Source organism: Ruditapes philippinarum, unplaced genomic scaffold (genome assembly GCF_026571515.1).
Source record: "Ruditapes philippinarum isolate M1 unplaced genomic scaffold, ASM2657151v2 ctg4248_1_1_1_1, whole genome shotgun sequence".
In the NCBI taxonomy this organism is placed as follows: domain Eukaryota; kingdom Metazoa; phylum Mollusca; class Bivalvia; order Venerida; family Veneridae; genus Ruditapes; species Ruditapes philippinarum.
Window position 1 is genome coordinate 82,699 of NW_026858139.1, and position 15,489 is coordinate 98,187.

The window sequence follows — 15,489 nt, forward strand, 5'->3', positions numbered from 1 at the left end:
TTTTATAATGAATATGTATGATTATCAGGAAGATGCAAGAAATCAAACAGAGGAAGACTTAATTTGGTATTCTGCATCTTACAGGCTCTTTTTAATATTAAAACACTGGGAATAGTTGAGTGAGCTTGCATACATCTTGCATTCACGTCAAATGCAAAAAGGGGTTATGGCAATTAAATGTATAGGATAGTTTGAATAAAATGATTATTCTGATTTAGAGGATACTTGCCAATTTGATAAGTAAATTGCTTCTGGAGTTGAAGAGAGGAAATCTAAACAAATATGAGGATTAAATTTTGCCGACAGGAATTTTGTTTTGATAAAGACACCATCTTGAGGACCTTGATAATAAAATGGTTTTTTTTATGTGATAACTTACTCTTTGGTCCTCAAATGGTATATCTTGGAATATTTGTCAATTTAGTTTTCTCAATGTTATGATCAAAACATGCATCAGCAGATTTTATAAAAGGTTAAGGTAACACAGTTTGTTAGTTTGGTCAGTACTGCAAGTCATGCATTAAAGTATTTAAAATAATTAAAAACCGTTGTAATAATTAATCCAAAGCTGGAATGGTAAGGTAAAATATCACTAGAAAAATAATCAATAAAAAATAGCAATATGATTATTTAATATCCTAATGAATAAACTCTGCTCTTATGTTCAATGAATACTTTTCTTTTTTGACCCCAGTATAACATAAAGATGTTATCGGGAACTAAAATATATGAGTTATCTGGGGGTACACATTTTTTCCTGATTATAGCTTGCCAGTGGACAGAAAAGTGAAAAAATACCAGAATTGAATGAAATTACAGAAGCACAAAAGAAGGAGCCTATCCTCTTTCCCAGGCCAGTGATACCAAATTATATATAAAGAACAAAAAACAACCATGAAATGCGTGATTAAGCATACATATTAATAAGCTATATCTTACAGAAATCGTATTTAATGAAGCAATTCGTCCACTTTCCTTTTTTAAAAAAGTGTTGCATCATGCTTCCTTTTCAGATGAATGATCTGGAGCCATTTGTCCGCTTGTATTTTTACGGAGACGATGTTTGTTATAATTTAGATTTTAGTGTTACATGTATTGAAGACAATTCTTATATCATTATCGCATGGTGCTGATGTTCACATTGCAATATCTCAGATAAAGTATATGGTATGCGTTATTTCAAATAAACCACTGTTACTTTATAATTACACTAGGTTCAAGTTTAACCGTGACCGTAGACAAAAACACAAGGGCCTCTGGACCGTAATCAAATAAAGGCAGAAAAAATAAAAACAACACATATATATATTTAGATTGGGGGAAATAAAAGGTACTGGTAATTTTGCGCTCTTTTACAATATGTTGTGGCTGGTGCTTGAATGATCTTGTTTATAAACATTTATATCCCTTTTCCTGAATGTTATTTGGTGCCTGTATACAAATTTTCATGAATGGCAATTCTAGGATTTTTGTTCATTAAAATAGACTTTGTATCATTTTTTTGCCATTTAAAGAAACGCCGATTAAACAGCGATTAGAGTAATACTGGCGCGTCACAATTATATACAGCCATGTTTTATGTGTATGTGGTCATTCAATTGATCAGGATCACCAACCATACTCCTGATTGGTTCTTATATTAAGGGGTTTGCAACAAGAAAACATGTAATTGTAATGTTTTTTTCTTCAGAACTTTGTTCATGCTTGACTGTAGCATGGGCGTAGCCAGCTTTTGACAACATGTAGGCCTATAAAAGGGGGTTTTGGGCATAGCCCCAAGAATCCAAAAACAAGTTCATATAAAAAAGAGCAAAAATGCACGTTTCAAATTATTATTCAAGGAAAACATAAACAAAATATAATTTTATGCTATGAATTTGATAAGATGCAAACTATACTGAGGACGGTACAGCATGCATAATCCTGAAACAGATTTGATCGGACCGTACGGCTCGAACCCAATACCAACGCACCCACCTGTTTTAAGCTCACCTGTCACAAAGCTTTTGTGATCACTTTTGATTTGGCGTCCGTCTCTGTTACTTTAAACATTTAAATGTTTCGCATGAAGCATCGTCTAGTTAGTATTTGAGATTTTAATTTGAACTTTTTTTTACACTTTTTAGAAAAAATAATAAACAAATAAGCACAGAAAAATTCATGTTAGTATATTTTTATATTACAGCAATATTTACTTTAATATAAACACACGTTGGCGACAGCGGCGCAGTCCAAAAAGTTTATTGGCGTCAACGTAATAATAACGTGTTCAACTTGTGCTTCAACGTTACAGTCAATGACAGTTACTGAATCTTAAAATTATGTCCATCACTAATTTTTATACCACTTATTCTAATACTTGTGCAAGTTTATTTTTCTATTCATCGGCTGATTTTTATCAAATATTATGTAGTTGTCATTCCCTATGATCGTTTTATGATTGTGCGATTTTCTAATTTCCAAGTGTCCGTCATTTTCCCTTTTTTATCGGCGTCTAGTGTTTTTAACAATATCAACAAAAATTAACAGAAATGACGTCCATCATTTAACAGAATTACTTCGATGACGTCATAAAAGAAACATGTAATGCTTAATGAGTTTTCTACGTTATTTTTTAGTCTATTAACAATTTCATATGTACATATTTGGAACTTAAAGTGCTAGCATAATGACATGAAATATGATGTTAAGCGCAGCAATTTAAAAAAAGAAAGAAAAAAAGTTATGCCGTTTAGTTGCCCGTATGCATTTAAAAGGAATAAATTGAGGTAATATTTGTCTTTAATACATATGTCGCTTGTTTGATCCTTTGATGAGACGTAATTCTTCTGACAAATTATCTTTTAAATTGCATTCTACGGCCATTATGCTATTTCCTAATTCGTAAGGTTTGGAATCGATCACAAGCAGACAAAATATTGATTGTTGGTTAGTTTTCTAGGAACTCTAGAGTAAAGGGTGACCAACCACCGAAACATGAAGTTTGTTTAACCTCAAACATGCAAACAATTTCATAACGTTTAATATGCTTCGTACTAGTTACACTGGACAAATATATATGTGCACTTTTTCTTTGATTTACCGTTCTCTTCTCAGAATGGCTAATGCAAAAGTTTTAGATTCGCAACCTTGTTATTTTCATATATAAGCTTATTTGTTCAATATATTAATCATATATTTTCGTGTTTTTTTTTTGTTTTTTGTTTTTTTTTAATTCATTAAAAGGGTCATGTGAGCCTATAATCATACTGTTGGTATGTAGTATGTGCAAATGACTATACATATTAATATTTTACAAAAAAATCCTATATTATCATTCACCTGTGACATATTACATTATCAAACAAAAGGCATAAGCATATGTAACTCCTCAAAGTGATTACACAAATTAGTCTTCATGTCGAATTGGTACTACATCAATGGTTTTATTATACGCCAGTTCATAAGCTTATTTGTTTGACTTTGCTAATGAGAATGGCTTTTGCACGGAAGAGTTGTCTTCAACTGAAAATAAATGAAATGTGTTTCATTGCACGTATCTTTGTACATATAATCATGGTTAATAGTAAACACAGCTTATTTTCGTCACTTTTATTGCAGATTTTGACACAAAAAAACTGTTTTTGATATAACGAATTTTTTTTTCAAAATCAAACTTGAATTGCTTGTCTTTACATTCGGAATCATTTACGAGACTTAACTGCCAAACAATGTTAATCATACATGGTAACGTATTAATGGTTTATTCCATAGTAATATTAAGTCTACACTAATACAGATAACATTAAATATGAAGATTAAGGGTATCTGTGCAACCATTCTGTAATGGATTTCACGTTAATTTGAATTTTTACAAGCGTTTGTTTTACAAAATTATTTACGATACTCTTAAAAACCATGCGTTTTACAAAATACACAACTTATTTTTTATAAATACCAATGTTATAAGACTTCAGATTAAGCTGATATAAATCTTGTTTGTAGTCATTTATGTAACCATTCAACAATTTCTCAAAAAAATCCCTTGCCAAACAGAAATGTTTAACATTTACGAGTCTATCATTTACGGGACTCACTCTCTTTCACCTTCTCCTGTCATTTATTCTTCTTGATTTGTTGAATTATTTCAACTTGTTTGTGAACGTTGGTATGATTGGAATCGTATTCTTCCACGTATACAAAGAAGTGTCCATAGTTGTAAAAATACGCATCTGAAATGTAAAATGTGTTTGTCACTTGCAGATAGCTTCTAAAAGTCATAATTGTGATATTGTTATTGATATTTAGACGTTTTGACTATTATAGATTTCAATGGATACTTCCTGTCACTAACGAATACATTTAAACTTATATTGCAATCACAAAAATGAAGTAAACATGAAAACAGGCGTGTCACGTATCTGGCTGAACTGTCCCGTAAATGTGTAAAATAATTGTGGAATATTCATTCGAGTAAAAGGAAATTCTGATTCCGCGCTTATCTGTGTGAACGAGGTAATATTGGAGTATGTTGTACTAATTATAGTAATGATAGAACGTTCTTTGGGGCAGATATGGTGAGTATTTGTCCTTAAATAAATTCATTATGAAAACTTTAAAACATATTCATAGATGTTTTGGTTAAATGTGATATGACAATTCATGCATCATGATACAAACTATTTTAATTTATCTAGATACTTAATATATATGTAAACAAACATAATCTGGAATTTTCGAGTTACTAACTCGAAATTTCGACTTGATAACTCGTAATTTAATCTAAATTCAAGATACTTTCTTTCATGTTAATCGGATGTATGTTGTGTCTAAAACACACATACAACCATCAGGTGGAGAAACGTACAAGTCAAAAACCCACCATAGTGTACACTGTGCAATATTAAAGTGTAAAGAAAGTTTTAAGTGGCGTGTATACGCCAGTTAGTCTTTGACGTTTCTTTATACTTATTATATTTTTTGTAATATTTTTAAAAGATATGTGTCCATTCAAGTTTTATTACATCTGATCCCTTTAAAAATTCAAGTTCAGTACGCCATTTGTGGATGTTGATTGAATTTGACAAAATTCAGGTTCAAATGATGAATTCTGCTAAAGCCGATGCGATTGCATCATAATGTTTACAATAAATTATATTACTTTTTAAGGTTTCGCTCGTATTTGTGTGTAAATAAAGTGATCAGCGAACCATGAATCATAATACATATCCATATAAATTTACACCTGTGAAAGTCTATGCATTTCTTAAGAAAATGTTTAATAAACGAAAGTAAATATGTATGGAACGTATCAATTAATAACTAATACAATTTTACTGTAGTTTTTCATGCAGATCTAAAATAATTGGCCTCCATTGACTTAGTTTAGCATAGAAATAATGAATGTTAAACAATTTAGAAAAATCGCATGCATTTTGCCCATTGCATGTTTTATTACTATTGTAAGGGTATGTCTACACAGTAAGACAATGGGTGTTCAACGGATTAAGTTAAAAGGTAATTGCTCTACATATTCTCAACAAGTGCACCTCGAAAATAAAACGATGTTAGATCCATTATACTGCACAAGAATGCAATTGCAAAATTATCAATTATGTGACAAAGCCGTGTATGACTTACGGATAATTGTTATTGTGTATAATAGGTATCAATCGCTTCTTAGATTACTTGATTCTTTAAATGCCGCGTCCTACAATGGAGATGATGTAAAGTTGGAAGTCTGGATAGACAGATCAGTGAACGATAGTTTGGATGAATTAACAGTTAAAGCAGCAAAATCATTCATATTCTTGCATGGAAAATATCAAGTTATTCCCCATGTTCAGCATGCTGGTATTTTCGGACAATGGATTTCTACCTGGAGGCCAGAAAAAGAAAATTCTGAGATTGCAGTTCTACTGGAAGATGATCTCACAGTTTCAAAGTTTTTTTATAGGTATCTTAAGCTCGTTCATAAAAAGTACGATGCATACCCGTATATAAATGGTTATACTTTACAAAGACTTTCTATGGTGCATCATATAAAAGAAAATACGCCACCCCCTTTGGAATCCAAGGAAAGTGTGTTTTTGTATCCTGTTATTGGATCGTGGGGTTTTTCACCCAGTAGGGATAATTGGGTTCATTTTCAAAACTGGTTCAAAACAGTTTGCGATAATAAAACATTAAGTCTGTATATACCAAACAATAAAATAAGCATGTGGTATACTGGAAGGGAACAACGAAGCGATGAAGTGTGGACAGTTTGGCATATGTACCATGCATATATCAACTCGGAGTACACACTTTATACAAATATTCCAGGTAAGACTATTATTATTATCTATGATATTTGCTAATAAATTGTTGGTTATATGATTGATTACAAAAATTGATGCATAAAGAATGTACATTTCTTTTTAATCTTCCTTTTTTATATTAATTGTATCTGCTTCAACTAAATAATAGTATTTTTCGTTGGAGTTGAACACCGCTATCATTTTTTTTTTTTTTTTTTTTTTGAAAATATGAAGTTACCAGACGATGAGTATGCATTCAAAATAAATTTATCATACAGGAAAGATTTCGTTTATGTATCACGTAAAAAGTGCCGAAATTGGCAAAACTCACAATTTAGCTCTTGACTTAGATATGTATCCAAGGACCCCATTGGAAACAAACATTCGTGTATTCATGGGCAATCCGAGGTTATTGCACACTACTTTATACATGTTTCCACTTACATCGTCACATTATCATAAATATGTTAAGTGATATCTAGTCATATAAAGGAAAGATACATTTGATATTGTCTGATATGTAAGTTTTTAGATTTTGTTTTTATCATCATTATTATTTATTATTTTATGAGCCTTCCATGATATTAATTTTCGAGATACTTCCAAAATATTCTATTACAACTTTGTTATATGTAATTGCATACGTGTTTTTATTATGTATACATGTATGTGTGTTTTAACCTGAATACATATATATATGTATCTTACTTTTAGGACATCTTGGGTTATCAACCAACTGGCGAGAAAAAGGTTTACATTACAAATCGCACTTTGGAAAAACAAATAAACTACTTCAAAATTGGTTAGACGACTTTGAAAACCTTCCAGCAAAGCCTTCAATGGTTGATTTATCAGGACAAATCTTACATTAACATTTTTGGCTTTATTGTTCTGGACATAATTAACATGATCATTTTAAATAGTGTCTTTCAAATAACATTTACTGGTCGAAGCACTAAAAATCTTGTGAAATGCATTTAAGAAGACAATTTGTTAATTAGGTAATATAAAGAAACAAACAAAAGCATGTTTTTAAACTTGATACTCCTCATACATATCTAGCTTTTTTAAATCACATGCCTTTTGTATTATAACATTACTTTTTACCATTAAATTATATTTGTAAATATTTTATCTATTTTGAAAGTTTAAGCCAATCATTCTACACGAGTCAGCCTAGTATCACAAATCCAATACAAATTAATGTTTTCTCTCTATTTTGCCAATACTTTGATTTTGCTAAACAAACAACCTTAGGTTTATTATAACATTCTTGAAGTTCAAATACCTGTGGGTTATGGTTAACGTTAGGGTTAGGTTAACCCTTAGGCAATGTAAAGGGTGAGGGTCTGCTTAAGAAACAACCTTAGATTTTGTATAGCATAACATGTGAAATATCGATATGCATTTAAAACAAATGATTTAAGGAATCATTTGACTTTTCCAGACTTATCGTTGTATCATCTGCAAATTAGAGAAAAAAAGTCAAATATACAATAACATTTAAGGCTGGATACAAAATTATCAGTGTACAAAACATCATGTAAATGTCGACTTTTCTCAAACATGTATGTGATTATTTTTTCTCTTTTACAGCATATTAAAGCTTATCGTCATCTTAAGTGTCCTTAATAAATAGCAGTTATTGTAAATTAATAACAACAATGCCACTCAATCTTAAAATTTATAAGATGTTTCATAAAATAAACTGGAATATACTGGTCCGCGCTTGCACGTTAAAATTGCCATCACATGTTTCAAATTTTTTTGAAATAAAAAACAATAAAAAGCTAAAAACAATTCAACTCACTTTAAAATATTTATTAATTTATTAACTTATATACAATATTTATACATACATGTATATTAAACAAAATAAACATGCATCAGCGGCAATGGCCTGACACAAGAGGGATCAATTAAAATAGATGTGCAACAGTATGGCTATAAACAGGTATGTTATGATACAGTGTCATTCAATACGTACCGCGGTATAGAACCCCGCAACTCGATAGTTCCCTTAGTTGTCAAAACATAAGTATAAATGTTTCACCTGTATATATTCAAACATTGAAAATATCAGTTGTTTCTCTTTACATTATAATAGTAATTCAGGAATTGGATGAGTTTTAGTAAAGAATTATTATGCAAATAAGTTTAAAAAATATTACTTTATAACACACATACATCTGTATCCACAAGGATTCGTCATTTAAACACTGAATTCAAAAACACAAATACTTAAATCAAATATAGAATAGAGTTCAGCAAAATATTACATATACCTATGTGACAGTGTATTTTTCTGTTGCGTAGGAGAGGTTTCCCCGATATATTACCATATTTTGGCTTGTATGTAACTGAAATAAAATGTTTAATGTTTCCTTAAAATAGTGTTGTGAACTTTCCTAAACCATACAAACGCATTTTATGTAAGCGTATATAAACAACGGTTTTTCTTTCTTATGCAATACTTCAAAGTTACTTTCATTTTGTAAGGATAAATGGGTCACTTATAAGCAACCGTTTGTACACGATTTAAATGAAATAATTAATATGTGACGAATTATATAAGTTTGGAAAACGGTATGGGACATCTCTGCTGTTACTATATAATTCAATGTAAAATTCTTATGACAGATATCTGCCGTTAGAAAAAATCCGCTCCGCCATAAGCTATCCACTTCGCCATTTTACATGTCCGGCCGTAAGATTCCGCTCTTATAACAAAACTTAAATTATTTTTTTACTGACTGAAATCTGCCGTTTAAATACCCACCCCGTCGTTAGATATGTACAAAACCGCTGTAAATACCGACTCGCGCTTTGCTTCTGACAGAAAAATGATTTGTTGTTGTCAAATATACACTTCAGAGGATTTTAATAACAACGGTAATATTACTTAAAATAGTTACCTCTACGGCCGAATGAAATTTTCATTCCGGCAGTAGAAATTCTAAAAATAGTAACAATACAGTTTAAATGAAAGAATTTAACTGAATTGAACAATTTTCTGTCGTAAGCTTCATTGATATTTATATCTATAAGAGCGGGAGGTGTAAAATGTTTTCATTGGTCAATGCAAGACATTCCTCTTTCTTCCAGAAGTTTACATTTTTAAGTAACAACAACAATCAACAGCTCTGTGAAAGAATTGACAAACATCTAGTCAGTAGCTTTTTTATTCTAAAAATATCACACATGAGGCAGTGAGTATCCATATTTTCGTTATTTACATTTTGCTTTAAATTAAAAAAATGAATCAAAGTAAGAATTTTGTCAAGGTGTGTGGGGTATGATGAATATTTTGAAGTTTTATACAACATTTTGGACTTAAGTCATTTTAGGTCTCAGACAAAATACAATTGTGTTATATTAAAGAAAAGTACATGCAGGTCATATTTTTTTAGGCCTAGCAATGAGCAAACAACATAACAAATATAGGTAAAAGAATGTGTTGTGTACAATGAAAGGTCCTTCATATGAGAATGCAAGTTCTTTCCAGAATGTGGATGAAATGTGGTGGGGGAAATGATATACAGCAAACTTAAGGGCGGTTTACCAAGAGGTCATTTACACTTTGGAAAATGTGGAGATAAAAGTGAAGCAGGTATGTCGTATTTTTTCCTTGAAGTAAGATATTCTCTCATAAGAGTCATAAGTCACATACTGAGTAGCTGCCTTTAATCACTATGTGTGGCTCAACAGTTTAGATTTACCACAATTACTATATATAATTAAAATAATCTATAATAATATATGCCTCGGAACAAGTTACCTTGCCCGTTTAAAAAAAATAAAAATGTGCGAAAAACAAAATAAAAAAAGTTTCAAAAACAAAAAAAAATACAAAATATGCGAATAACAAAAAAAAAGTTTCAAAAAAAAAAAAAATAAAAAATAAAAAAAATTGCAAATGTCACTTTTATTCCACCGTACAGAAATAAATAAATCCATTTTTTTATCGATATGTAGCAGATTTTATAAATAATTGCAACTTTAGTGATGTCTCCCTAACCACTCATTTTGTGCACTTGAAAATATACATCGGCAATCAAAAAAGAGCTTTTTTTAAAAGTGTTTTTCGCATAAAGTGTTAAAAACCCTACAAATGTTGTCTTTAAACAATCAAGTATTTAGTTTTAAAAGATTTGAGATTTAATTTTTCTAAACTTGTATTTAAATATAGGTTAAAATATTTAAAAAAAAAAATGTGTACTTAATCCACTGGTCTCCCTAATGCCCGATTTTAAATATATATTGTCGACTTAAAGTAGATGTCAGATATATATATATATATATATATAATTAAAGTCGCAAAAAACTTGGGGCTGTAGTTTTAAACACATATAATGGGACATACCTCAAAGAAAGGTGATAGGACCAAAAGTATTTGTTTATCTTCAGTATAATATGTAAACCTATATATATATCAGCATTTCATGCAGATATAGCGGGATCTTATTATCCTGCAATTTTGGGTCTGACCCAATTTGTAATTGGACCTGTTGCCTTTGACATTTCACTTGTGACCTGTGGCCTGTGACTTGTGACCCAACAAACGTGTTGATATATTTAAATATACATGTATATATATATTTCCCTTTTTATATATGTTACATACGTGAACATATATAATTTGGGTCTGCCTTACATTGTTTATATTGTTTATAAAATTAGACCTTTATCACTGTATATCAGTAGTTGTAATATGACTTGTAGTATCAACCTCCCTAATACATAAAAATAGTCTACTGTTGACGTTTATTTTTTTCGGAACCCTTGTAAACATAGCACGGATCATTGCACTTCAGAGAAGGTAAATCATGTGTGTATGGATAGTATTGTTAATGTATTTATTGCAGTTGTCCGGTTAAGTGAGGTATACCATAGTTAGCACGAATATTTCGTGCTCGCCGGTCGTGACATGGATACATAATTCAAAGGAGGGTGGAATCGCCACTCGAGGACTTCGCATTGTAATGAACACATCGTATCCTACGCCCACACAGAAGCAATGCTTTTATTAAGGCAAATTAAAATTTTCGCATCCATTGATTGGTTGTTAACGAAAAAGTGTTTGTTGTGTTTGATTTAACTTGAAAATAATCGATATAATAGTTTATTCCGCAGGTTGTGAGCTTTCAAGATTGCCTGTCCAGAGACCATAAAACATGAATTAATTAAATTCATAGAAATACCAGTTATTATTTTATTGATTTGTTTACATCGATTTTGAAACAATACGAGGATCTTTATCCTACTTTAGTGTTGTTGTTTATTCTGTCCAAGACCGAAGATTTCATAACCTTTTATTTGGTGATAAATAATTTATTTTCGGTTAAGCAAAGTGAATCAGATAATAATACCTATTTACCACACTTCTTACAGCGAGATATTGTAATGTAGTGCGCTGGTCTATCAACTATACAGGTGTGGGTTCAAATCCCAGTATTTGTTTTGTTTGTTGAACTTTTCTTTTCAATGTACAGGTGTACTCAATTAAGCTTTTGTGCTACGCGTGACATAATGGCTTGCAACAAAATTCATCTATTTATTTTGAGTACACGAGTCCTGGGCTGTTTGGTTGAGGTGTATGTTGTGGCGCTGTTAAAAGGACGTCATCACACTTTTTGTACTTGGGGAATACTTTGTCATTTATTGTCCGTGGTAATCACCTATTGAGGTACTCTTTTGGCACTGGAGACGAATATGTCAGTACCAGCGCAACTTGAGTGTCACAGAGTTTAAAGGCATTGTTTGATTGATGAATTAAATAGAATTTTAACTTATTATATTTATACTTATTATATATGCTATAGCATTCTTGTGAATAAAAACAAGGAAAACGTATATACATGTATAAAAAATGTAAATAGAAAATAAATAAAATAAAAGTTGAATAAATATATGATAAAATACAAAAGGCCTAACACAAGTGGATTTGTTGGATTTGAACTCACGACCTTCCGCATGCAAAACAAGCACGCTATCGCGCCAGATAATATTCAATTTCCTGTTTTCCTGGTATTGTGTTTTCGTACGTGGCTTTTGGTCCAGCCACCCCTATGTACTTTAAGATTTAAGATTTTCCATTCTTGATCATATTTGAATCGACTGAAGTTTTTTAAAGAAGCAAAACAAAGAAACATTGGCTGCTCGCTAGTTTATCAATGACACTTTTTTCGGCTAAATGCCGAATTTTGTTTCAACTTTAATGGGAGACACAGGCAATATTTTCATTTCTTAAATTTGAATTTTTCATTAATTTTTCTGTAAATGCCCGCAAAATGTATACATTAGACAGTCAAAGGAACAACAAATTTCTCAATATAAAGAACAAAATGGTGGATTCCTGACTTGACCCGCGTGGGTCAGGTTAAGGCGCTAGGTTTTCACAATAGTTGTCACAGTGAACTCCGGAAACGTTAAAGAACAAGTCAAAAGAATGATTTGTTTCAATCGTACAATATCCACAATATCTGTTATTGTAACATCAAGGGTTTGTTCAAGTCACATGACTTGTTTTAAAAGTATTCAGCGATTCTTTTGGCGTCTAAATTTTGTTCAACATATATAGATATATTTACGCTTTAAACCCAAAATATATAGAATTTAAACAGAAATTCATGCTGAAATTATAAGAAACGTCATTTTAGCGTGATTTGAGTACATACGATCATTTTAATCATTTTTTCATTATGTTGCTTAAATATAAATATCCCTTTAAGAATATATAGCAAATAAAGGGAATTAGAAAAAAAAGGAATTTTTTTTTCAATTAGAATTTTGACGACTGAAAATAACGCCGAGAAGTTATAAATTCGAGACAGTGTAATATAACTTGCTTTCGTTACTTAATGCAATGAGAATGATTCCTCGTGTTTATAAAACATACTTATTATAACAAATACAATCAAATAAAAATATCATTAAGCCCCAATCGAACATGAATGATACCAAACCGTAGGGATGCCTTTATATATGTTTGTGAGATAATATACAAAGACAAATAAGTTGTAAGAAAATAACTCGGTCACGTTATTTTTGGCAAAAAATGACAACGATGGCCCGTATTTTGGACACTGAGAGAATCCTTTGTAATATTTTAAAGAAACATTGGATTATTGAAGACTAGTCAAACATATTACGTCAATATCTTATTAGTACTTAAAAATGAACATGTGTCTTCTTTATTTTGCATTACATCTTTAACAGCAAAAAATAACGCTGAGAAGTTACAAATTCGAGTATAAGATAACTTGTTGCCGTTACCTAATAAAATGCAAAACATTAACAATTTATCGTTTATTTGTATACGATATAACATTTAAATATCTGATTTACACTTTACATAACTATTTTGTCTTTCTACAATTAGATATTTGTCTACGGAGAATAACGCCGAGAAGTTACAAATTCGAGTGTAATATAACTTGTTTTCGTTACTAAGTGCTATTGAAATGATTCCTCGTGTGTATAAATTACACTTATTATAAGAAATGCGATCAAATAAAACTATTATCAAGTCACAATCAAATATGAATGATATCAAACTGAAGGGAAGACTCAATATATTTTTGAGATAATATATGAAGACAAATGTAGTTGTAAGAAAACAACTTGATCACGTTTTTAGGCGAAAAATTGAAACGATGAACGGTATTTTGGACACTGACAAAATTCTGTGTTTAAGTATTTTAATAAACATTGGATTTTGAAGACCAGAAAAACATATCACGTTTATATCTTATTAGTACTTTAAATGAACACTTGTCTTCCTTTTTTGCAATTAGATGTTTGGCAGAAGAAAATAACGCTGAAAAGTTACAAATTTGAGTTTTAGATACATTGTTGCCGTTACCTCATACAATGGGAATGACTCGTCCTATGTATAAGAAACACTCATTATAACAAAATGCAATCAAATAAAATATTATCAATTCTCCATCAAAAATGTATGATACAAAATGGAAGGGATGCCTTTGAATATTTTTGTGAGATAATAAATTAAGACAAATCTAGTTGTAAGAAAATAACTTGGTCACGTTATTTTTGGTGGTGAAAAAAATGAAACGATGAACGACACTGTTACAATTTCTATCATGAAAGTTATCATAATAACGTGTTGCCGTTGTCATTGAACGGCCGTGGTCGATTATTTGCTGGACTTGTACTTTGCGTTTCTTGGCGGTGTGCTGTGTTTTATGTTAACCACGCAGCCCAAGTGTGATACTTTTAAAATGCAAATTAATAATAATCATTTATTAAATGTTTTTTTATGTGTATACGATAAAAAACTTTAAGTATTTAATTAGCACTTTAGATGTAAATAGCATATGTCTTCTAATTATTACAATTAGATCTTTGCCAGAGGAAAATAACGCTGAGACGTTAAAAATTCGAGTGTTAGATAGATAACTTGTTTCCGTTACTTAATGAAATAGAAATGATTTTTCCTAATTATAACAAATTTGGTCACGTCATGTTTCATGAAAAATAGAATCTTTGAAAAGAGAAACAATGGACACTATTTTAGACACTGTGATAATTTTCTAATTTCAAATATTTAAATAATTTTTAGATATTTGTCGACTGGTATAACATATAAGGTTAGAATAACCATATACACTTCTTTCCATGAAGTACTTTTTCTGAAAAGAACAACCGCTTTTAACATGTTTAAAGATGCTGCACTCACTGATGGACTACTGACGGTAAAAAAATATAGTTAAAATGATTTTCATTTTTTATTTCAGGGCCATAGAAATATGATCAAAGACAATTTTTCGAAACAAAAGTAACTAAGAAAATGTTTGTTTTTCTATTTTTTATTGTAGAAAAAAAATTACCCAGTGACTTATGCTATGAATTTATTGGTATATAAACATTTTAAACTCGCAGTGTAGCACAATTTTTGTAAGCACAAAGATCCTAGTTTGAATTCTTTAAATAATTTATTTACCCTTACACTGTTGGCTCCTACACAAAGAAAATGATTTTGACACTCATACATTTAACATACATTGATTGTAACAAAATTTAAAATGTACTTATATATTGGAATGCAGTCAGTAAGATAGCCTGTTTCCGTTAGTATTTAAACGGCGTGGCTCAGTGGCTTCACTCAGCCAGCCCGCATAGCTCAATCGGTTAGAGCGCGAGACTTGTAATCTCGAAATTGTGGGTTTGATTCCCGGGCTGGCCAACT

At 30.7% G+C, this 15,489-nt stretch overlaps 1 protein-coding gene across 1 annotated transcript; it reads left to right on the plus strand.

The window, feature by feature from the left end:
* Window positions 1–4,554: 4,554 nt before the first annotated feature.
* On the plus strand, window positions 4,555–7,407 carry LOC132752259 (uncharacterized). The gene is made up of 2 exons (XM_060742577.1): window positions 4,555–6,303; window positions 6,993–7,407. The coding sequence occupies exons 1-2, from the start codon at window positions 5,379–5,381 to the stop codon at window positions 7,148–7,150; spliced, it is 1,083 nt and encodes a 360-aa protein (XP_060598560.1). The 5' UTR covers window positions 4,555–5,378; the 3' UTR covers window positions 7,151–7,407.
* Window positions 7,408–15,489: the final 8,082 nt, after the last annotated feature.